This window comes from Takifugu flavidus, chromosome 19 (genome assembly GCF_003711565.1).
Source record: "Takifugu flavidus isolate HTHZ2018 chromosome 19, ASM371156v2, whole genome shotgun sequence".
Classification (NCBI taxonomy): domain Eukaryota; kingdom Metazoa; phylum Chordata; class Actinopteri; order Tetraodontiformes; family Tetraodontidae; genus Takifugu; species Takifugu flavidus.
The window spans coordinates 11,645,915-11,671,277 of NC_079538.1; the positions used below are offsets into that span (position 1 = coordinate 11,645,915).

Genomic DNA, 25,363 nt, shown 5'->3' on the forward strand with positions numbered 1-25,363 from the left:
TAATGAACTGGTTTAGTCCACTTCAGCAGATTTTCCTGTCCGTACGCTGATTACAGATGGATGTGTGTCTCCACCCTGAGGTGCTGTAGAGCCAACATGGCGTGCTCTGTGTGGAGGCTGTGGACGTGCAGCGGTGTCGTCCTCCCAGTCAGGATTCAGGAGATCATCCGTATCCTCTGTGGACACGAAGCTTTGCAGCCGTGAAGGAAGCAGTGATCAGACATGACAGGTAGAATATGAGCCTGCTGACCTTATGAAGGGCATATAACACACTCAGACACACTAAAAACAACCATAAAATTCAGCATGTGTATGCAGACACACACATACGCACACACACACTGAACTGTGTGTCCCCTCAGGGAGCGCTCCTCCTCCTATTCTTCTGCTCCATCACTCTGCAGTAGCTCCTCAGCACTAATTAACTGCTGAGATATGAATGTGCTAATCTGGACTCTAAATCTTCAGTTCCGGTCACGGCTGCGTGCAGCAGGGCCGCTTCCTCGCCCGGTGAGCACAGCGCCATCTAGGGGGCGGGGCTGGCAGAGCCCCGCCATGTTTGCGGCGGTGGCGAGGATCATTTATTTTGCCTAATTATTCTACGAACACCAAAGACTTCCAGCAGTCTAGGGCAATTTGTCAGCACACAGCAATTAGGTGTTGTAATGTAATTTTAGCGTGGTTTTGAATGGGTTATCGGCTTAATTGGGGCAAAATGATGAAAATGAAGATTTGTGCTGATGAGGCTTGAGGTGGTGGCAGGGCTTCAGAGCCATGTGAGAACAAACGTCTGTGTGTGTGTGTGTGTGTGTGTGTGCGCGCGCGCGCGTGTCTGAATACGTCCAGAATCCCAATGAAGCAATAAGCATCAGGACGAGCCGCAGCCCCCCAGGAGCCCCGCATAGAGCCCGGGCCCGCATCATTCCTGTTCAGCTTGAAATCAAAGGGGAAGAGATCTGAATACATTTAACACCTGTGCCAGGTGATGTGAAGGTGACTGCACCATAGTAGTTTTCCTTCCTCTTAATATAAAAACTAAAAAAAATGTGAGGCGGTCATAATAGGTGAAAACAGTATACGAGATTTAAAACTCAAAAAAATACATACATATATCGTGAATTCCTACAAACGTTGATTAATAAAATAATTCCGGGTGAATAATTATGCTTTCATGATTTGTGCGATGTCTTGTAGTGTCCTCCTTTGAATTGGGGCCGCTCGCGCGTGCCAGGTAACAAGCTGTCTGATTGGTGGATGCCACACAGGTGACCGCCTACGTCGTAATGCGGAAGTAGTCGTACACCATGGACTGTATTTTTCAGTACTTTTAATGCTGTTAAACAAATGTGGTCACAAGTCTTCTAAAGTAATACAATGGATAAAGCCAACGGAAAGCTTTAAACAACCTTTATCAATCTGAACGCTTAAGAAAGACACACTCGTCAGGTAAGTCCCTGAATGCTAGGCTAACGCTAATTAATTTGGCTGCCCGTTGAGTTTATTTCATGTTGGTGCAGCATTTAAAGATTTAACAGTCTGTGTTTTCATATACAGTGATCCCTCGCTATATCGCGTTTCATCTTTCACGGCTTCATGGATTTTTTTTGCGAGTCGTTCATTGCAGTTCTCAAATATAATCGAAGGTGGCATATCCGTTTATAAAAATTTTCTTGCTCAGAAAAAGAAAGAGCGCCGACAACTACCCATAACAATGTTCTTCTCTCGGAGAAAGACTCCTGCGCCTTCAGTAGAAACAGACGCTCCAGCGGAGCGGAGTCAGGACGAAGAGGCTCAGCTGGGGCTGGGAAATACGCCAGTGACAATGTTTCCAACCTTGTATTACTATATTAAAATTATTGTTTTAAACAAATTTTGGGCTTTAAAACAGGTTTTGATTTTTGGCTTCATTCTATAGTTCAGTATTGCATTGTAAAATAATTAAAAAAAATAAAGCTGACTACTTCACGGATTTCACTTTTCGCGTGTTATTTTTGGAACGCAACTCCCGCGATAAACGAGGGATCACTGTATTCATCTCTGGGAGTTTACTTAGCCTGTAATGCTCATTTGAGCAGCTAGTCGTCCCATTCGCCATTAGCATCTAGCTATTTGATAGCCACGGTTAGCGCGTCTGAAATTGAAGGGCTGCTCGTGTAAAATAAACAAATCAGGAGCTGCATTACAGGATCAGCAGCAGTTCAGTTACGAGTCAATCATTTGGCTCAACATTTACTAAATAAATAAATATATATATATAGCTACAAACTATTTTACAAGTCTTGCTCTGACCCCTAGCAAATTACGTTTACACCATATAATCGGATCACTTGTAATCAGATCGGTCATAGTTAGCTTAGCCGCTGCAGAGAGCAGGTGCATTGACCCGGGTCTGTGTCAGAATCTTTACTGAATGAAATAAAAATGCTGTGTGCTAATTAGAAGTTCACACAGGGGTGGTGGTTTAGGTCAGCCTTGGCATTGGATAGCTTATCCATCATTAGCAGGCTAATCACATGTAATGCGGAATAATAAGTAATTGGGGGAGGTCGATTCATAAATGAACCACAGCGGCCTCCATCTCTCTGTGGTGATTAGCAGGCCTTGCTGTGTCACGGCAGTGGAGGGTGTCTAATGGAGTCGATGAGCTTCCCCTGCCTTCAACACACGAAGGAAAGGTCAGGAAAGGTCACGCTGCCATTCCTGGACCTCCACAGCTGCTGTTGTCAAACCGCCATTTCACTTTGGCTTAACGGTTTGCACTTATGTTTGTCGTAATAGGACTCATCTTCTGGAGCTGCTTCAGAGGAGTACACCAGTATATCCTGATGGTGGGGAGGACCCGCATTCCAGTTTGACTTGGGAGTAATGACCACTTTTATTGCTGGAATAACTTCATAACTTTGGAAATTCCATTGGTGAGGAGTGGTTTGTGCCTGTCCTCATGCTTATGATTTGAGAAAGAGATATTTGGACCTCCAAAATACCTCCTGCCATTGTGCCCTTAGGCTAAAAGCTAAACAATTCCTGTATACAGGAATTTGCAGGAGCTACAGAGTGCTCCTGCAAAGCTAATCTACATCTTCGAATCCCCAAGCTGATCCTTAGTTCCAGTTATCTGTATTATTGCTTGGCCTCTGTTTAAATTTAAAATGTCGTGAACGAGCACAACTCCATCCTGGTCTTGTCAAATTCTGCTCCTGAAATGTGAAACTGTGCTGATGCTAACTTTTTCTGTGGTTCCTTGACTCTCCAGCTTCCACTGAAGGCAGCAACATGCAGGAGAAGCTTTGAGGCATAACGAGGCACTGGCGGGATGCACCGGAGGGCAACTCCGAACCCAGCTAATGACCTGAAAGCCTCTCTGCTGTCAGATTTCTTTGAATCCCTCTGAGCTGATCAGAGATGTTTAACTGTCAAACTTCGACTTATCCACTTCATGGACTTGTTAACGTCGGAGCTGATTTCAAGTACAAAGCAGATGAGGCTTGATTAACACCTCCAGACCTGACAGTGTGGAACAGAAGTGAAAATAGTTCGCGTTTCTGTGCCTCTGTGCTGAATGTTCTGTGATTCCTCGTCTCCAGTGTGAGCGGATCAGCTGCTGCAGAGCTAACGGCAACGATTGAGACATCAAGAGTGCTTAGAAAACCAACCACCTTATCTTTTTATTAACTGTATAAAACAGATGTACATATACATAAAACACAGTGGAAAAGGCACCAGTAGATTTATATGCAACTGTGGAATTTAACAGGTTCAGGAAAGTAGCTGCACAAGCTGGTCATTTAACAGCTGTTAGACTATCAGACTTGTTTTATAACACCAGAAAACGTAGCAGTTCAACAATAAAATACATTCAATCCCTGTTCTCATAAATAAGATTAAAACTTTACAGTGTTTCCTCAGATGTCAGTTTTCTTCTCTCCCAAAGGAGCACCTTCAGTCGTCGTCGGGTCGAGGTAGTGGAGGAAGATTAGCCTCCAGTGAAAGGCCTCCTGCTGACACCAGCAGGTCCAATCAGCCGCTGCCACACGTTTACAGGGTGCCTGTCCTGTTGGTCTGCACCGGGGTGATAAACGGAGGTCACAGGTTTTAGAGAGGAGGGCTCACTGGGTGGTTTTGATGGCTGCAGAATCATTTAAAGAGGTGGGGCACACATGTGGAGCTGTGGGACAAGCAAACAGGAAGTTAGTGTGATCTAATTAAATGAAACAACAACAGAGGTCTTTGCTCTCCAAGAGTTTCATAAACTCAGGTCTTTAAAGTGTTCAAAACACGTGTTGATACGTTACAGAATTCCATAAACCCTGAAGAGACTTGAATAAAATGGCAGTTAGGTGGAGGCAGGCGCAGCACTGCAATACCTGAAGTGATTATAAAAACCAAATGTCATGTCTTCTCAGTGTCTAGGCCACCAAAGACGCTGAAGAGGGACCCCAGACATGGAGAAGAGGACAAAGCTGTTGGCAGAAGACTGTACAGTCTCTCCCCTGGTGAAGACGGCCTTGTCCCGATCCATTAGGGAGCCCCCCCCCCCTCCCTCAGAACAATGTCAGCAGCATCAACTGACCCCCTCCTCGCTCTGCTGGTCAGGAGAACAGTTGCAATGTAGAAACTCCCAGGATTTTACTGACAAGTTAAGGACCCTCAAATGACACCCAGACTAAAGCACCGCACCGCCTCACTGTCCATCAGCGTCCCAACATCACAGTTGCCACGGCGACTGGCCCAGGTCAACAAACAATTAAACTGGAGGGGTGGTGGCAGCAGTAGCACAGTGTGTTGAGGACTAGGCTGGGGAGCAGAAGATCTGAGATACCTCTGAGCATTCACATGGAGCCAATAACCCCCCCCCCCACCCCCAAACAGGATGAAGCAGTCAAGAAAACAAAACTATTGATTAAACCTGGAAACATTTTGTTCCTTTCAGGTCAAAACATGCTAAAACTAGTGTGTGATCCTCTCAGGTGTCATGAACCATCCCAATAAAACTGCTTCTGTCCAAAGAATTGTTCAAACAAAATGCAACATGAGCCACAACTACATAAACACTCACAGAGAGTCCGGCAGCAGCGGGCTGTCCTCCAACATGCTGCCATCTCTGATGGAGGAGGAAAGAGCAGCAAGTCTCAAACTCCTGGATGTGGTGTCCAGCTTCTCCTCCTGCCAGTTAGATAAAGAATATTAGTTAAAGAGCTGAGGGAAGCACTGCTGCGTCCTTTCTCCTTAAACAAACCTCAGGTTAGAAGCAGCTCTCACAATAACAACTACCACTTACCACCCAACAGGAATCTGTCAGGAAACCCTGACACATGCTTTCCAGACAGATTTAACAATTTAAAGGGCACCTGTATGGATGTTTGGGGGGGGTTCCACACTGCTAAAGGCCAGCAGCTGTCACCTGTGATATCCTGATGGCTCCCCTGACTTCTACTCTCTGACAGCTGCGATTAACAGTAGCTAAGAAGATGCAGGCTTTGTCTGAGTGCACATTGGTGCCACTGCTCTGCTCGGCCCCCGAAGCAAATCAAATTATTCATTTATTCATACAAGTTGCAAATGAGGTGAGCAGCTCACACTGGCACCCGTGTGAGCGAGCGCGAGCGACTCATAAATGGCCCTCAAACGTCAGCCTCGCCTTATCCAGACCGCCCGGGTTTGAACAAAACAGCAATTAGAGACTGAAATAGAACGGAGGAGTGGGTTATTGTTTGCTAGGCCGGCCGCTTCTCAGGAGCCTTGAAACAGACCTGGTACTCCTGGAGTTTGCGCCTGGACTCATCGAGCTGGTGCTGCAGCTTCCAGATGACCTCTTTATAGTTGATGTAGTTGTGTTCAGCCAAATCCCTCTGCTGCTGCGACTCCTGGCACGACACAGAACGGAGGCTGTTCCATCACAGCAGCTTTGACCGTGCCAAACGGACCCGTCCGAGCACGTCTCCCTTTAAAAAGTTCCAATCTCTAAGCTTTTGGCGAGCTCACCACCAGCTCCCGGAAGTTCTCCATCAGCCCTTGGTCTGCAGGAACCTCCTCACAGTGTTCCAGGGTCTCTTTCACGGTCTGCAGTAGACACAAACACACGTATCGAGCACTTTAACAGGCGTATCGGCTGCCTCTTACAATGTCAGACTGTTATTTTAGAATGGAGCTGCTGTAAAAAGTCAATCCTAATGAACTTTCTAATGATCGAAAATCTTCCAGACAACCCTTGTTTCCCCGTTATTACAGGTCGGTATTTCTGTTTTGGCGTCAGACGGATGTAAGTCTCAGACATGTGGAGCTCAGGCTAAAATACAGGTTAAATGGAGCTAATGAGTGATTCAGCTCAGTTTTTAAACACACAAGAAAGGAAAACAACTCACAACAAATGTGATACACAGGCAAAAACCCTTGGAACACCCAGACATTCATCACTACCAAGCTTCCGTCAATGAAAGCTGGAACTACAAGCCGTGCTAGCGTTCAGATAAGGGGACAGTGGCTAATGGCTCCAGTGTGCTTTCATCTGCTCTGGAGGCTCCTGAAGCCTTCACCTCTGCAGAGAGACTCTGGGTCCTGCAACAGCCCAGGCTGCTGCTGCTGCTGCTGTCCTTTCACCTGCCGACCAGACGGGCCAAAATATAGCAGCCAAAATGTCTCCAGGGTGTCTTCAATTTATTTAGCCATGATTAAACAGACACTTTAAGTGACCTGCATCATCTGTGCAACAGCCTGGTTGTAAAGGACAGAGACGTCGATGCCACTCTGAACTTTGACTCTTCATGACCTTGGAACAAGGTCATGAAGAGTCAGACCAGAACTAGAGAAAAGAGGAGAAGGATTCAGAGATTTCACCCTCATCCTCATGGAATCTTAAAGGTCACAGGCACAAGTCAAAGGCTGCCACCCACTAAGCAAATATCGTCAAGGCGTTGCCGTGGTGACTGTTGTACTGTTGTACTGCTCTCCGCTCCTTTATTTTCTAGTCATGCTTCCCTCTTACTGACCATCAGCTGTCCTGGGATCCTGCACTCTCTGAGCTGTCTGCGCCTCATTCAGACGCTTGGATGGGGACCATTTCCCCCCCAGGAGCTTCAGCCTCTTCTCTCCTCTGTGCAGTTTGCGAGCCATCATGTCTTCTCTCCCTCCAAGTGCATCCCTATCTCTTCTCTGTCTGCTGCTGCCTCTGTGTGTGTGTGTGTGTGTGTGTGTGTGTGTTGAATATCAATGTTCCAGAGACGTTAAGGTCTCACAGCTGAGCTGGGACACCTGAAGCTGCTCTCTGCCTGTTGTTGAAAGTATAATTAACTGTTTTATATGGAATTACAAATATTACAAATCTGTCTGTAGGCTCCCACTGTGGCCTCCAAGCAGCATACTTGATTCATCACGTTGACTTTGAAAACAGACGCCTGTGTTCTGGTTTGGTGAGAATTAAGTGTTAAAATGACCTGAAAATCTTTATTTTCAGGTCGTGCGTTTGTGAAAATGCAAAATGTCAACGTGCCTCTTCTGCGAGATGTTACTCACAGGACAGCTGCAGGGGCGTTCCTGCGTGTTCTCCTCCCACTGGGTGTGTAGATTTTAAAACAGGATTGCTGAAAGTGCAGTTCACACAAATACCATTCCAGCATTTCCCACAAAAGTCTTTAATAAAAGACATCCTGACCGTTTCATTTAGGAGAGCGGAGGACTTTACCCACAGCACACTGCTCCCTACACCACATCTTTTCTCCTCACTGCTGTCAGATTAAATAAGCTCTCTCCCATTCATGAGGTGCATTTAAGTCCAATAATCAGTGACCCCCTGGTAACCAGAACCAGCTCTTTTAAAGCTTAATGCCGCAGCAGTGGGTCAGAACGTCCTGTCGCTGCATGGATGTGGTCCGCAGAGGCTCCATGCCCAGATCTTTTTGTCTTCCTTCCCACTGCTGCACACTTGAGGCCAAACGGGGTTTAATTGTCAAAAACTGACAGGCTGTATTATATGGCTTCATTTGCCCCCATCAAAAATATAACCTTTTAGTAAGTCATTTCAGACGGACATTAAACATCTGATTAAGGTTGTTATGGCAACCATTAACAGTGGTTGGTGTTGGTGTCAGTTCTCAGGATGAGTCCGCATGACGTATGTCTGTAGGACCAAAGAGAGCAACACTCACCGTTTCCAAATTCACCACCCGCTCCTGTGAACATACACAAGCACATTTGTTATCAATAAAACCGTCACTTTTAACCTACAGATGTAAAATCCAGCTGACTCATTCAACCCGAATTTAAAATGATTTTAGATTAATAGAAAGGAGCCAACAACGCCCTAAATTAGTTGAAGCATTATAAGAGATTCTAAATCTAAATTAAAATGTGGCTCTAATGCAAAAACAGTGATGGAGATGCTCTTAGATGTGGAGCGTTTAGTCAGAAACAGCCTGTTTAACATGGAGCGGAGCTGCTATACGTGTAGCATCACATTGCACGAGGAGACATTAATGCACACACGCACGCGTCAACGTGCACGCAGTGCCATCACCGCTCGTCCAGCGGCTGACTGATCTTCCCTCTCTAACGATGCAGAAGTGATGCTGCGCCTCTTATCTGCCACTCAAACACCTGCTCCCCCTCCCCCAACCACCTGCCTTCCTCCTTTAATATGATGATGGGTTGCAACAAGGCTCCTTTCTTTTCCTCAGCCCGTCTCCACATTCCTATTCACCCACACCCCCCCCCCCACCCTCGCTCTCTTCATCCTTTATAATTAAAAGCTCGACTGGGTCTGAGAGGCCTGATTAAGTGTGCGCGAGCTCTGGCAGGTGCCATCACGCATCAGACAGATGGGGACCGAGAATAACGCAAATGCGCGCAGCTTCACAAAAGTGTTTGTGGGGGGGGGGGGGGGGGGGGGGGCACCGTTCCAGGGGCCATTGCTGAGCGTACAGGGCGGGTCGGAGCCAAGCTAGGTAAGTCTGCCATCTGTTGATCCTTCTGAATGGAAGGACAGAGATGAGGCATCTGGTGGCTCTTAAACCCAAAGGCCTCATGTCTGCAGCAATTACCTGCTAATCTGAGCAAGGGCCCGCGACATCTGGAGCTGAGGCCGGATATCGAGGCGCCGCGCGGCTAAACAATGACAATTTGAAGGGGACGAGATGCGTTCCTGCCACCACCACCCCCTCCTGCGTTCAGCGTGATTCATATTTGTTGCCATTTTAACTACATTCATCCCTTGAAAACAAGCTGGTTCCTCTCAAAAGATTGATCTGATTTGAATAAATATGAATATTTTTGTGCAGAGACAGAAGCTTTATGAGGATTAAGAGAGTAAGGAAGCATGATCTAACCTCCACGAACCGCTTCTCTTCCTCCTTCCTGCAAATCGTCTCCAGGAGCTCTGAAATAAGAGGAGACGTTAATGAGCTGCACCTTTTACCCAGAAGTATTAGCATCGGGACTTCTGCTGGTTTTCACCATCTTTCTATGAGCCAGTCGACGCCCCCGTGTTCATTTAGTAGTGATGCTAAAGAGCCAAAGAATTGAAGCGAGCGATTTACTCTGTTGCTACTCTGGATGGATCCATGCTCACCAGTATGTGCAGCAACATTCTGGTGCTCTTTTCTGACTGGTTTTAATTATAAATCACTGCTTGTTTAATGAGACATTAATTTAGATGAATGCCTGTTGCTGCATTGAGTAAACAAGTATTAAACTTTCAAATGCCACAATATTTTCTTATAATTACCCTCTTTGTTTGGTCTTTGACACCCTGATGACTAAACAGGTGGTAATAAAATGTAATCAAAGTGTTATTTTTTTGTCTAATTAACTGGAGCCGTTCCATCGTCACAACATTGCTGGGGATCTGGGCTCTAGTGCGATCTTTGTGGTTCATCAGGCCCTAAGGTCTCCCCTCAAGGATCTTTTGAAACACCGGAGGAAGAATATACAGGTGATGAAGCCTTTGTAGTAAGATGCAGAGGCTCCAGCATCAACAATATAATAAATTCACTGTCAGACAGTTACGCTACCTCACATAGGGGTTGTGTAAAGTGCTGGCACACCCACTTTAAGACAAACACCGTAATAAATCTCAAGGCTGTAAAATTTCCAGACTGATGAGTTAAACTGCAGAAAAGACAAGAATCAATTGCAGCTAAATTAAGCCTAATTTATTTGTCACCTTCGGAGGTTGGTGTATTTCTGCAAACGCATCAAGTCAATAATGAGCGCAGCAGCGCGTCAGGTTGGGGTTTTTTACTGCAACTCTCCTTCCCTCTAAACAAGCACATCCAGCAGCTACATGACTGAGAAGCTATGTTCAAAGCCCGGCAGATAAAATCTTAATTTGCACGCCTTGAGTTCAAATATCCAGATCTTGTATCTGCGCTAGCATGCTGATTACTGTTGGATCTCATTACCAAGGAGACCGCATCAGTGTTTCTGCCTGCAGTGCTGACTGCGGAGCCTACGGTGGTCAGGTGGAGGATCCATAAAGCTAGCTTTCTGAGGGAATTCAGCAGATGAGGCTGGAATGGCTGGTAGCATAACAACTACTGCTGTGGCCAAACAACAGTGAAATCACCAGCAGTCAACTGTGTAGAGCTCAGACTCTTTCTGTTCTCAACATTGCCCGACAACGGGGCTTAGATTAGATAAGAAAGGAAGAAATGCTTGCTTTTTTTAGCACATCAACTGAACAGAACAGGGAAATGAGCCCGTTAGCGCTAGAGATAAGCGACATAAAGGCATATTCTCACACCAGTGAGTCACAAGAGAAAGGTGGACGGTTAAAACCCAGAGAATCATCCTTGGTGCCAAAGATTAGAAGAAATCATCTGAAATATGGTGGTAGGGCATGGTCTTCTGTTTTAGACAGATTCAATGCAAATAAGACGATTAAATAAGCACAAAGGTGCATTAAACAAGTGCATGACTTGTTTCAAAGCTTAAGGAATAAATACCTTACCATTAAAAGCTTCTTATTTAAAAATTCATGTCATGAAATCAAAGAATTTAAAATGTTTCTGAAATCAAGCCTTAGCTGCTTGAATAACAAGATTACGCTCCTGATTTGGTGCTTTGATGCTTCATGTGCGTGCGTGTGTGACTCACTGATAAGCTTTAATGGGGTTAGTATGGTGGGATAAATAAAAACAGGAATATACACCCAGACTCCTGCTTACCAACGTCACTGAAACCTAGTTTTTGTACTTATGTCAACCTGCCAAAGAAAAGCAGACTAAAAATAGCTATTAGCCGAACTAGCTAATTTGGTGCTTGTCTCATGAATCTGTGAATCATTTGGATATACCTTTCTTCTCCATACTGAATGAGTCCAGCAGCATGTCCTGCTGGTCCAGGCGTTGCTGGAGTGACTTTTTCTCCAAGTCCCAGCTCTTCCTGAGTGTGTTGAACTGATCCTTGGTCTCTTGATGGAGCCTCCTCTGGTGCTGCTCTCTGAGCACGCTCTCCTGCATCTCCTCACACAGCCAGCCGAGCTTCCTCTGGTGGTTCACAGGAATACACAAACCAGTGCAATGCAGCATCGCGTATTGTTGCCAGTTTTATCAAGCTATCTGCATTTTTAACTTACTGTCTCGGGGAAAGAAAGAAGATAATTAAGGCCTTTAATCTCTAAATGTCAACCAGCACACAGTGACAAAGACTGCTTGCTGGTGCCAGCTCTTATTATATATCTCATTACCATTGTTTTTCTGTGCACTAATTAATACCACGGACATCAAGTATGAACTCGTGTCGCCAAAACTGTTTAATATAATAAGAATAAAATAAACCCCATTTCATTTAAAATGACTCTTTTTTGGTTTAAAACCCTTGATTTGCCTCGGTGGAGGCCGAGCAGCAAGCTCTCAGTTGACCAATTCTCTTTGAACACAGGCTATGATTATTAGTTTGTAATTCCCGACTGCAATTAGAAAATAAAAGGAGCAGAAACAAAATGAGTGACAGCAGCTGGGCGTTCAAAGTGATGCCACATTTAAAGTAAATGAAACATGTCGATACTTTCATCTGCAGCTTTCAAGCGTTTCCACCACAGCGGTCATAAGTGAGAGTGTAAATCGGGCCTACACGCCTCTGGCCAGGGAAGTTCAGAGCAGATCATTTCTCAGGGATTTATCCCTGTAACTGCAAAGTGTCCTAAAAAGGTTTATAACACCTTTATACACCACAGTGCTAAATGCAAAGAATTGGGCAGACACCTTTGTCATGCATCATCAACAAATACAGGAGCTCAAAACATTGTCACAAATCATTGAGTTTCCTTGTATTTACAGCTCTCAGCTTTGGGTAGTTGAGTCTTTAAAATACATTTGCGTGGCTGCACAGCAATCAATATTTGTTCAATCAAACAACATGAGGGATTTCATGGTCAGCAACAGTCTTTAATTTGCTGACTTTTAAAATTACTGAGAAACATCTTAATTTAAAAAAAGCCAGTAATACTGCAGCTAATAGTCATACCTTTGTCTCAGCCAGCCAGTCGAGCGGTCGCTTCACTAATCCAGGCTTCTGGGGGCTTTTCTATTTAAAGGAAGACAGATTAATTCACACAATGATGAACGTGTACAAAAGAAATCTGTTCTTGTTAAATACACAAAAATAGCTGTTCACAGGTGTGGCACAGTGAAATTCTGTCAAAAATCTTGTTTTTGTGTGTGTGTCAGCCTAAAACACACACTTTTGTATGCGTCTTAAAAAGGAACTCGGGGTGTTTGTTCCATCCCCTTTAAGACAAGCTTGTCAGCGTCGACAATAGACCCCATCAACCAGGAGCTTCAAGACAATATCATCAAAAATGTTCACAAGCTAACAGCAGATTTCCAGTCTCTTTAGCCCATTAGCTCAGGAAAAGAACAGAATTCATCAAAAGGTGGAGCCTTTTGGGTTAAATTCACCATAAAAGCTCAAGTTAAAGATGCATCCTGGACTTTTTTGGGAGAGAATATTCTTTCCTATGCTTCGGTAAACAAAGTCACTACACGAGCTGCTGACATCAAGCTGTCACTCAGAGAGAAATTTCCTCAGTTGTTGCCATGGCAGCTCAAAATTCGGCTGTTTGGGGGATGCCATCTTGAGGTGGTTACAACTGCAGGGTGGCGTGACTGTGTGGAGGATGAATGGTGCTCTTCCTTCTCTTTGCTCTTTCCCCAGCCATCAATGCCACCTCTGTGCAGTGGCAACAAACACAGGGGAAACTTTAGAACGTGACGCTGTGGGTGGACGTGAAAGAAACACCAGTATTTACTCCCAACACTCCCGGAGATCCCCAACAATATCTGCAGATGTCACCCATTTCATCAGCTTATCGAGCAGCTTATGTTTTCTAATTTATCTGCGCGATCCATGTGTATATTTATGTAAATGACTTGCTAATACCAACAGAGGTCACTGCAGTTGTTTTCACAAAAAAAGCTGTGCACACTTCTCATGTTCCCATCTGATGGCTAAAATGCAGCTTTATGGCTCTGCAAAAGTCAGGCTGCAATACATCCCCATGTCTTCCAGCATGATTGAATTGTGAAATGACAGTTGAAGGTCACTGTCTGTACTTTATGGATTATTCATACGTGTAGAAACCAGTAGAACAGAGACACGACATAAAAACAGTGCTAGCAAATGTGTGAGTGGATTCTAGTCCTGCAGAGATTTTTCTTCCCTTTACAGGAAAGCAGGAGAAGCCTTTTCTTGCTATTACAGCGTTTATAAATCATTCTGGCAAGTGATAAAATCTGTTCGACTCCCCCGTGACAGCGCAACTGCTATCAGTGAAAGTTTCCCCTCAACTTCCAGTCCAGACAACTTCCAAATGTAGAGCCTCTTCTGGCGAGGAAGAAGGGCAGTGGGAGGTAACAGACACCTAACGCCACACTAAACTGTTAATGATCTCCCTCATTAGGCCAATCGCTGGATAGTCTGACTTCTTTTCGACATGACAAATTGCGGATGAGGCGAGGCGAGGCGTTTCCTCGTGCGTCGGGCCGCAGCACCGCTCGCTTGGATTAGGGAATCTATAAGCAGATACGATCTGGCTGGACTCATTAGCCAGAATAAGCAATGGAAAACTCATTCGGACGGGTGCATTTGTGGGAATTTTAAAAATACGGCCAGTGTTAGCAAGCATATACTTCACATAGCAAATCTGACATATACAGATATGCAGAGACATGCAGCATCGCGTGGGAGTGTCACCTGTGACAACAGTGACAAGGTGCTGTCCATCAGTCAGAGCGGCTTTTAAAGCTAACTTCAGAGAAAAATACAGTAAAAGATCAATTAACTCCATTAGCGGCCTGCATGTGTTGATCCCACCCCCTCAGTAGCAACTGCTTACATTGTGTTCTGATCTGGATCGGGTTGATGACACCCGCAGGCCTACTGGCAGATATGTGGCTGTCTATCTCAGCACTGTCTGACAGCACAACATGAACAGTATATAAATACCTTCAGATTCCTTTGACCGTTCTTAAGCAGGCTGCAACAGACTGCGTCAACCTCCTCACCCATGGAAGACAGGACTGCCTCTTGCTCGGCCTTAATTGTTAAAATCTTCTGCTCCAACCTTACGACCCTGGACTCGGATGCGAGGCTTTGCTGGCGGGAACTGTCCTAGAGAGGATTGAAGACCGCGTGGTGACTACAGGACAGTAGGAGAGTTATTACGGCGTGTATAGACCAGAACTGCCAAGCATGGACATTGGGGACATTCCATTTTCCTCTGAGAAACTGTTTCTTCCTCTTGCGCTGCACTGTCGATGGTTTCAGGGTCTCCACCAGGACTCAACCCAATCAATAGGTCCAGAGCACATGAACAAACTCACCAGCACAGCTCAGGGACAGTGGATCATTATACTGCTCCCAAGATAATAAAGTGCCCATGTTACATTAATAAAAGGCCCTTTTTGTCCATCCAACCGATTTAGAATCGATACATGGATCCCACCCACCCCAAACAGCCCTGTGCAACTTATCAGGGCACTGTCAGAGTGCTGAACAAGGACCAATACTTCCTCTCCTGTTGTAAAACATCAAGAGGTTTATTGATAAAGTCCAATAGCGCAGAGTGCTGATTTAGCATCATTTAACCTCTGACTGGCCGTTGCTCTAGACTGAAAACGCACTCACTCAGGTGCAATGCCACAAGACTTTGAATGAAAAAAATATGTCTTTCACACATTCAAGCAGAAACACATGAAAAACCAGGGCTTACTCTTCCCTCCAGTTCTTCTTTGAGCGAGAGGTATTTACTCTGAATAAGTGCATGTGCCTCAGTCTTTTTACTAAGCTGTGCTGCCATCTTATCACACTCAGTCTTCATCTTGTCCACCTTGATCTGCAGCTTCCCGCACAGCTCCTTGTGTGACGCCGCGTCGGCCTAAAAACAGAAGAAGTGGGTGTGTTTCAGGCCATATCTGATTGGATATAATGATCTCCAGGGTCTCGCCTGTACAGAGAGTGCCACAAATTCCCAGAGGCAGCATTTGTTAACATAAATGCTGCGACACTGGAGGAGAAATTAAGATAAGAAATAAAGCCGGATTTCTTTTGTGAACACTGACTTTTTTGAAATCTAAATGCAGACTTCTTTTACATAACTGAGTGGCTTCCTGGAAACAACCTTAGGCTTTTGCTCAAAAGCATTTTAACAGATGCCCTTGTCCATACTGCAGACAGAAATGACACCATTACAATGAGCTACAACAGATATTAATGACATTCAGCATAGCAAATGTGCTAAATTAAACCATATCAGCGAGGAACCTGCCCCCTAAGAAACAACGTACCCACGAGGGCTCATCATCTAAGATATAGCAGGGAGGTGGGGTGAAGGGCCAACGAAGTCAAGTCAATTCCCCCCATCCCCAGCTCTGCCTAGATGAGACTTCTGAGGTCTGACATCAAGGTTTTTTAAAATATTCAAGCTCGGAGCGCTGAAACGGCTATGGGGAGCCACGGGGCGCTGCACACCATTAAGAACTCAGCTACCCTCTGTTCACCTAAACTCAGAGGACGGCGCCCAAGCCAATGAGGAAAATCACCCTAAATGACAATTTGCTCTGTGCCAGGCCGAGTCAGAAATATGCCAGATGTTTAATGGCCAGATGTTTAATGTCAGCTCATGCTGAATCTGAAATGAGCAATAAGAATCCTAAAAATAAGCATGCGGGGCTCCGTGATTTAGTTGGAAAGCAAACTTTGTGACCTTCAGCATTTGAAATGTCAAATGACATAAAAAAGTAAAGACTTGAACTCATTTTTCTGTCCTTGGTTCTGCTCCCTGTTCTAAATGTCTTCCTCACTGATATCAGCCGAGGGATATTAATAAAAGATGTTACCTGAAGTTTTTGGACATGCTTCTGGATCTCATCGCGCTCCTGTTGGCAGAGTTGGAGCGTGCAGTTGATGCTCTTCAGCTCTTTTTGATGCACGTCTCTCTCCAGCTGCAGTTGCTGCACCAACGCCGTGTGCTCCTCCTGCACTGTCGTCAGCTTGGCTTGCAGCTCGAAGGAGCCCTTCTGGAGGTCCTTCTTGTGCTTCTCCTCGCTGGCAAGCTGCTGGGAAAGCCGAGCGTTGGCTGCCTTTACCTGCATTAGGGCCGTCTGCAGCTCAGCCTGAGTGTTCTGCCCTCTCTGACTGTTTTGGGCCTGAGCATCAATTTCCTCTTTCAGCTTTGTCTTTTCTTCCATCAGTCTTGTCTGGACAGCAGCCTGATACTTCATCATCTCCTCCAGGGTGCTTGAAGCCTCCTTTAACTGGAGATGGGGCAGACATTATAATGGTTCCCAACATGCTAAATCAACAACAAAAGCTCATTTATTGAACATTTTTCAATGACACAGTGTCCTAGAGGTTACCTCTTTAAGCTTATAAAAAATATACTGCGCCCCTCCCTTCCTGACTTTAAAGACTTTCTATTTATAGATTCAACCCCCACACCTCCTGAATTTCCTGCTCCAGTGACGACTGGCGCTGGCGGTTGTCGGACAGCTCAACGTCCTTGCTGTGGAGCTCCTCTTCTCGCTGGGCCAAACGGCCTAGAATTTCATCGAGCTCCCTGCGGGTCGCCGCGGTTTGCTGGCTCAGCGCCTTTAGCTGGGCCTGAGAACTCTCGTTGGCCCTGGCAGCCTGGAGGGAGAGAACAGGAGGGGGGAGGAAATGAAGAATGACAAATGAAGAGGAGGGAGGTGGCGTAGGAAAAAAAGTGCGAACAATAATGATGAGCAGAAGAGAAAGAATTTCAGAGAGACGGAGGGAGAGAAACATGTGCAGTACAGCTCTGGCGCTGATAGGAGAATGCTCGCACTCAGCTCGCTGATAAGGGACAATGGTCAGGTCTGTTCAAGGCAGATTGCTTCTAATACTCCGGCTTTGACGGGAATGTGCAAAGACTTTGCTGCAGCTCGGAAGCTAATCATTTAATTGAGAACTTGATTCTCTCCCTTAATTCATTAAGGGGGCAGAAATGATTTTGTAATTAATTCGCGTCACGTTGAGTGTAGCAGGTGGGAGCCAGCCGGTAGGTGAGCAGCGAGCGATGCTGCAAGTTTGAAGGTGACTCGCTTGGATCAAATGGAATAGAAATGGCAGACAGGTGACTTTCAAATAAATAATAGCTCGTTGCTAATTATCGACTAAGTGCAACTCCTGATGCGTACGTCGCAGGCGTTCTTGGGATGACTGGATTTCACATTTGGTTAATTATAATTAAGTTAATTGGAAATGCATAATTTAAGTTTTCATTTGAGACAAGGGCCTCTCTTTTGTAGATAAATCCAACCGTAAAATCTTGTTTGCACTAAATTGAAAGATTGGGGAAAAAAGAATTAAGTTATATTAAAAGTTATAGGACACCGTCATCCTTCACAACTAAATTCCGTAGGGTATGAAGAGCCCTGCTTGTAAATAATACCTGTATATATTTAATATTAAACATATATGATAAAGGGACAAAACAGTAAGAAATAAATATTTCAGTATTTCCATTCCCTTATGCTGAGATCTCATTCTGACTGCCCTTCATTCAGAGGTTGAGCTACTAAAACTATCTCAAGTATAAGGTCTGGGTACCAGAGTGGTCCCAGTGTAATGTCACATGACAGCTAAACACTGATGTCAGTGGGTTTTAGCTCCACGGAGATGAACCAGCTGGAGTACATTTTAATATTCTCCTGATGCTTCATTGTCTCGTGCTGAGATTTATAACAACCCTGTCAAAGTGTGGACAGCGACGCACCAACCACAGCCCATGTGTATGAATGGAACTGGCAGCAACGTCGCCAAGATGAGATAAACGTGCTAAGCACAACTCAACTCAGTTCACAACATCCTAGTGTCGCCCATCTGGAGTTCTTTTAATATTATTTAAAAGGGATCATTCAGAATTATTACATTGTTATTCAGTGCCAAACAATGCAATTCATCTTCATTATTCTTCATAATCTGAAGTTAAAGGCCATTATTTCATTAAATTCAGTTCTATTGAGACCTAACTGTTGCAGTATTTATAAGAGTACGACCTGTTAAGATCACTCTTGCTCTCATAAGGGAACAGCCAGTGTTATTAAAAACCAGGGTTTACTGCTACATCAGCTCTAAACCAGTGTGATGAATGCATCAGCTTCAACTGACCTGTGCAGCCTTGTCCATCTGGAGCTGAGTCTGGGCCCTCTCCTCCTCCAGCTCCTTCTGCAGTCTCCTACACTTTGCCCTCCACTGCCGCAGAGCCTCTTGAGCTCTGGTCTTCAGCTCATCTCTGGTCTTGTGGCTCTCTTGGAGTAAAGCCTCCTTCTCCTTCCTCTCAACCTGCTCTTTGCTCTGAAAGAAACAGGATCTTTGAACTTTACCCTCGCAGGGGTTAATTGTTTTACAGTATTGGCCAGTAGGAGTACAGCACAGACCCTTAACTCTTCCAGCCTTTGCAGCTGCTGCTCCCTCCGTGCCAGGTCCAAGGACAGTTTCTGGAGCACAGAAAGCAAAGCGTTAAAGGACGTACCTGTGTCTGCCTATCACAGGATACAGTTGTGAGACGGAGCAAAGCAGAAGACAAGAGCTGAAAGAGAGTTAAAGAGGAAAGAAAAGCTGCTTCTCCAATTAGACCAAGAGGAGGCTGCAAAAAGGAAGAGCTGCAGTTGAGTGTTTTGTTGTTTAACAGTAATGTTTATCTAGTTTATGCTGTTGACAGCAATCTCAGTTTAGCCTTGTTTTTCTGCAAAGGCCAGCTAAATAAGGCCAACTGTGATTCTGATTAGACAGAGTTGTCGAGAGTCTGCGGCTGAGAAATCCGCCCATTTCTGAGCATCTAACATTAAAGTGAAACATTTGTGAAGTCTGTTTTGATCCAGCCATAAGAGGCGCCTCGGGTGGTACGTGCAGTCACCCACCGCTCATCGTTTATCACCTCTGCTGCTATCAAGGGAGTGTGGGGGCTTAAACACATAGCATAAAAGAAACAGTAGAAAGCAGAAAACTGTGTCAACACTCGAACACACATATTCTCACAAACATTTACTGAGTAAACTGTTGAATAAACATCTCGGTAATGAAATAGTTTGTTTCCCTCAACTGACAGTTGCTCTCGTCTGAGGAGGATAAATGACTCGGTTAACTTCTGATCTCCTATTTTAGCTGGAAATCCATCTGAGGGTTTGAAGTAGATCAAGTGGCCACGAGTTGGCAGCAGATATGAAGATGGATGAAACGCAACCAACAGACTGGAATGAGCCAAGTTGGGTTGAAGATGGTGACAAAGCCAATGTCAAACCATACTTCTGTTCTTTTGTGTGCCTGCCAGCAGACAGAGCCTCAGTGTTTCCTATTCAGAATTGAATCTGTTCAAACAGGAAACTGCATGACTCTGGATTAACAAGCTCCGTCTTCTTTGTCTACACACATTTCCTATTTTGATACGCACCTCCAGAGTCTTTCTGAGCCCTTCATCCTCATTGCTCGTCGAGGTTGGACGATGGATTCGCAGCTCTGCATCTTCTTTTTCTGGGGTCCCTCGATCTATACATACATTCAGACCATATCTCCAATGAGGTAAGGAAAAACCAAACCTAAACTCTGATTGCATTATACATGTTGCATGTCCCCTGGTCTGAGGGTAATCTGATGCCAGTATTCATTGCTGTCAATGTCTTCACTTGGGATACAAGTATTCAAATATGTGAGTATGTGCACAATATCAGAGGTCTGAATGAGGATTCTCATGTATAAATGCAGGGAAATATCATTGGAATATTTCAGGGAATTGAATCTGAAATACTGATGGTAAAACATTCACGGCCCCTCTTTGTTCACTCAGTCATATATTCATTACCTGACCAATGTGGTCTACCTCTTCCCCTCTCCCCGTGGATGTCGTTAGCACATGACTGAGTTACATGCCGAGAAGCTTCCAGGTGGGAGCTTTGAAGCTCTGCCTTCTCTTTCCTCATCTTCATCAGCTCAGTGCGCAAGTCTTCCACCTGAGGATCAATGGACAGGTAGATGTACATACATAAGGCTGTTGAATCCTCTCGAAGGATCGACAGTTCATTGTTTCCTCTCCAGAGGTTTATTTCGATGTGCAAATGTAGTCAGGAAGAGCTGCAAACAAACCTCCTGAACCAGCGCCTCTCTGCTGTCCTCAGACTCTTTGAGGAGCTCTGTGACCCTTTGCCGCTCTTGATCCACCTGAACATAACAGCTCCAGGATGATGCACGCTCTTGTGTCATCTATGTTAGTTCTCGCATGATTACACATCCTCACCTTAAACCTTTCTGCTTTCAAAAGCCTGACAGCCATGACATCTTCTCGCTCATGGTCTAGAACCTGGCCTCGCACAGAAGTCTGTAAAACCCAATACACAAGCACACATAAAGGACTCTTATAATACCCATGAGCATCCACCATGGCTAAAGATGAATAATTCCAAGCATGTCTGCACGTCCCAGCTGTGCAGGCATCTCACACCAGGTAAATTCATATCACCACTCTGTTATTGATGCACATCACACCCTGGACAGGAACACTCACCTGATAAGAGTTATTCTTTCCAACTATGGACTAATGAATGTCAATGAGTTGCAGTTACAACAATAAGGGATTAGTTTCATCATTTTTATTACAGTCGGAATGACTTTTGGTTGTTTAGCTATCGTTATAATCATGGTTTTTTTCAGCTGACAGTGGTGCAAGAAGGAAGCTTGAGTTACAGTCCATCCCATCGTTCCCCATTTATATTTGGAACATGTTACCGGCATCATTGTAGATTTGTGCACAACGCTTACACCCCACTCAATCCCACTCTGAGCAGACTGTGGTGATGAATTAACGGCTGCTAGCAATATCATCTACCCAAGTGACTCATCATCTATTTGATTCACATCGCAGCAGGCCCATCGGTGGGGAATAAATGTGTCCTCTGCTCTCATTCCCCTCCTGCTCTTATTTTCTAGGATAAAGGGGATTGTTTTCTTCTTCATTTGCTCATGCTTGTTTATTTATTCTTAATTTTCGGACAAATGCATTATCTCCCAGCACCGCGGGCCCTGCTGGTGTCCCATTAGGGTTGTACGGAGGAGTCGAATGCAAATGAAATGGTAGCTACCAACATTACACAGTGTGTTGAAAAGTCTGACTCTCAATAGGTTTTTGGCCAGACTAAAGCTACACAGCGCCCCCCTGTGGGGTAGACACGCAGTTCAGAGCGGATGGATGGCTTCTTTTAAGGGACAAATTAGCTGGGTGAAAATCTTCAAAACCGAGCAGAGAATCAGGCTCAGGAGATTTTAGAGACACCATTATCCTAATGAGGTGTAATGTCTACGTGTGTGAGAGTGAAAAGACATTTCAAAAGAATTATACAAGGTAATGTTTCCTTCTCTGTGACTGCTAAACTGGAGTGCCTCTAGTTGGGACTCCACAACACTGAAGTGCATATAATGACAGACCTGTCTCGGTTATTAACAAATGCACTCTTGGAAAAAATAAGTGACACAAAAGCAGCTATTACTTGCATTAGTAACCATTTTTACTGCATCCCAATAATTGCCTAGGCGGGCATTTTAGTCTGACATAATAAATGAGGCCTGCATGGCACATTGGGAACACCACTTAAGTACACAATATTACCTTTGACAGAACCTTTTCTACAGACTTTTCTCCTTTTAACTTCATACTAGACATTTGTTACAGACTTATTGCTGTTGGCCCTGCTATGCTTCTTTAGGGTGTAGTGAATCAAGATTTACCACAGTGGATGCTGCCACATATTTAAGCCACCTGAATATTTGTGTCATTTGGTTGATACACACTTCATACACACTCCAATCGGTGCACAGTTACAGCCCTATGAATGTGAGAGCATGAAGGTGCCAATAGGGAGGGGAGGGATTGAGTGAAGGGGAGCATCACCTCCTGCAGCTTGTCAGACACACCCGCCTGCTGATCGATCCTCCTTTCTCGCCCCATTCCCCTGTGCTCTGAGCGCATCCCCCTCTCCAGTTCCTGCAGACGCTGCTCCACATGAGAGGGCACCTGCAGACAGCGAAGATGAAGAGCCCACTGGTCATGCAAGACAGCACTGTTGCACAAATAGCACTGAGATATGAGAAATGAGACACCACTTAATTAAAAGTTTGGGTGTTTGATACAGTCCAAATAGACTTATGCAGCAAGGATTCATTTTTTTCCTTTTAAATAAGAAGCAAGAGCTTTATCCTGTCACATCCAGAGATGCGACAGGATAATATGAAAGCAATCACTTGAAGAAACCTATTTATCGGAGCAGTGCAGAGCAGTGAGAGGAGACTGCCTGGAAAATGTAATCAAATACTCTAAAAAAAAATTAAAAAAACACAGTATTTAGTTTTTTCTATCTGAAACTGCATGTTTCCATTTCAAGAATATGTAATTTATAATAAAATATTCAGGGACGTCTCACCGAGGCCTGCGTCGTGGAGGTCATCACATGACCAATGAGGTTCTCCATGGCTTGTCTGGTTTCAATATCTGCTCTGTATGAAAAGAATTATTAATAAGAAAAAACACCAAGTGTGAATGCATAATGTGCCCCATGAAAGATGCTTATCAATCTGAAGATGGTGAAATATGTGGATAAATGAATTTAGTGTGGTCAGCAGTCCAGGGCAGGATTTAATTACGGTACTTTAAAATGTCAAATTTTAATGCATGGTAAGAAAAAGATGTGCTGGCATTTGACTTTAGGCTGTCACTTTAGCAAGTATCCAATTTTTCAATGGCAATTTTACCACTTTTGAATGAGAAGGAACTCATAAAGCCTTAAAACAAAAGAAAGCCTACATTCAAATTTAGGGGTCAAGCAAATTCTGAAAGGATTTATCTAATCAAGATAACTTAAAGACAGAAGTGAATGACATTCCCCTCTTCCCTTGTGTGAAAAAATAAATCTTTTACTAAATGTTGAAAACAGCTAATACAAAATGCTACTGCTCAAGGACAGACAAGTTTATCAAACCTAGGTTGTTTTGTGTTCCATATTAATATCAAAAAGGAAGAGTTATGTGTAAGGGTTAGGGGTTTAACCAGTCTTTTTTATAAGCTTTATATACTCTTTTATAAAGTTTCTGGTCCTGGTTGGAAATGTGGAATGAAAAAGTGAAGAAAAATGGCGATTTCTCAAACACTGTTGAGAAATTCTATGATGGAAAAACACTTTTTGTCCCTTTAGGAGAAAAAATGTGACTTTTTTAATATTACCTATTTCTCCTGAGGATTTCTCTGTCCAGGTCACCAGATAGTCTCTGCTGATCACAGTGCAGATCCCTCAAGGACCGATGCACAGTTTCAATCTAAAGAGCAACAGATTTAGAAAATACCATTTAATGTTATGCAAAGCAAAGTTTGTCCTTAGGGACAACTGCAAATACTGAAAATAATAATATAGAGGCCTTCTGTAATGCTTTAAATTAAATATGCAAATAAGTTGAAACCTTTACAGGTTTAAGTGTTACTGACTTGATGAGCCCTCTAGTGGCAGCCTGTTGCAACTGCATGACAGTTATAATTTGCATCGCCTTAAATGTGTTTTTTTCTGCATCCCTTACTTCCGCATTCGACCCTTTGGAATCTTTGAAGTGAACACTGGCAGAGTGAGATCTCCTTCTCCTTCCTGCAGAACCTCGAAAATCCCGTATTGGAGAGGTGCTGTGGAAATGTCCATCTTGAAAAACAAGGAAACATGTCTTAAATCTGAGGTTTGTTGGGCTGCAGTAAGCAACGTCGATGAGTACATTAGTTCCAAACACCTGATTCCAAGTCGCTACTGTGCAGGGAGGATGGTGAAGCATTCTGGACACCAGTGGATCTGCCCAGCATCTGCGTCTGAAAATGGTCGATTACCTCCATTAGGTTGCCCCCTAGCTGCAGCATGCATGCAGTACATAATAACACAGAATGGTGAAAATGTGCGTCTCATCAACAGAGGTTGAAATTAAGTGTTTTTTGCTCAGTGAGAAGGATCGGGGTGGTGTAGATGCACCTGGGCCATGGCTTCAGCTTGACTGTCAGCATAGTTCCTGTACTGTCCCAACGTTTGGTCAACTTTAGTCAAGTTCCTACTGGTATCCTGCGGGGTAAAATGATGCTTTGTTGAACAATCACTGGGGAGCAACACGACTTTTTTTGAAAGCTTTCCACCCAGAATGGAGCCTTGACTTGCAGAGACAAAGTACCTGCAAAGTGTTTGCCAGTATGTGCAGTTTGCCCGATATGTCCGCTGTCCGATCCTCGTCTCCGCTCCCACCTGCTCTGCCCCGGTCCGGTTACCAGGTCTCCGGTGGGCTTCACGCCGCCGCGACCTGTCGTATGACTCCGACTCACTACTTGGTGTGTCCATAGTCGGGGGGACTAAACGGTGGAGGAGGAAAATGAATACGTGATCACTCAAATCTGACTATGCCTGCATTGGGGGCACATCAATAATCAGCTTACTCTACATTTTAAACTTCATTTACTGGTTAATCGCTACACAAAATCCCCTTCCCCGTTGTTACCTGGACAACTCGTGGGTGCAGACAGTTATTTGACCCACGGAAGATAACAATTCAAATGGTCGACCTCCCAATAAATCACTGCTCTGGACATTGTTGGCGGTGTTGGTCCTCCGCGCTAGCAACAACTGACAATTATCTTTAGCTAGCTAACCCAATATTACCAAACGAATTTAGCACAAAAAACCGCTCCGCACGGTCAACAGAATGGCAGGATCTAAATGTTGTTAAAAAAAAAAAAAAGAAACGTGTTTGAAAGGTATGTTTTTTGTTAGGCGAGCGACAGCGAACAGAAGAACAGCTCTGTTTTTGTTGGGGTTTGGCAACTCAAACTAGCCGCGTCTGAACAGGAAAA

At 44.5% G+C, this 25,363-nt stretch overlaps 1 protein-coding gene and 1 long non-coding RNA gene across 2 annotated transcripts; one reads left to right on the forward strand and one right to left on the reverse strand.

The window, feature by feature from the left end:
* The first annotated feature begins 1,275 nt into the window (after positions 1 to 1,275).
* Positions 1,276 to 3,905, forward strand: LOC130515947 (uncharacterized). The gene is made up of 4 exons (XR_008947311.1): positions 1,276 to 1,540; positions 2,020 to 2,675; positions 2,779 to 2,915; positions 3,254 to 3,905. It is a non-coding gene; the product is annotated as an uncharacterized LOC130515947 (long non-coding RNA).
* Positions 3,638 to 24,861, reverse strand: LOC130515937 (centrosomal protein of 128 kDa-like). Its single transcript, XM_057016610.1, is given in 26 exon segments — positions 3,638 to 4,165; positions 5,057 to 5,163; positions 5,751 to 5,864; positions 5,983 to 6,060; positions 8,142 to 8,165; positions 9,318 to 9,367; positions 11,285 to 11,477; positions 12,457 to 12,516; positions 14,437 to 14,601; positions 15,203 to 15,367; positions 16,329 to 16,745; positions 16,930 to 17,118; positions 18,622 to 18,807; positions 18,891 to 18,950; positions 19,904 to 19,998; positions 20,312 to 20,459; positions 20,593 to 20,667; positions 20,744 to 20,824; positions 22,391 to 22,513; positions 22,920 to 22,992; positions 23,717 to 23,808; positions 24,064 to 24,179; positions 24,265 to 24,379; positions 24,498 to 24,584; positions 24,691 to 24,777; positions 24,780 to 24,861. Coding segments are annotated over 26 exon segments (3,006 nt in total). The 5' UTR covers positions 24,855 to 24,861; the 3' UTR covers positions 3,638 to 4,134.
* Positions 24,862 to 25,363: the final 502 nt, after the last annotated feature.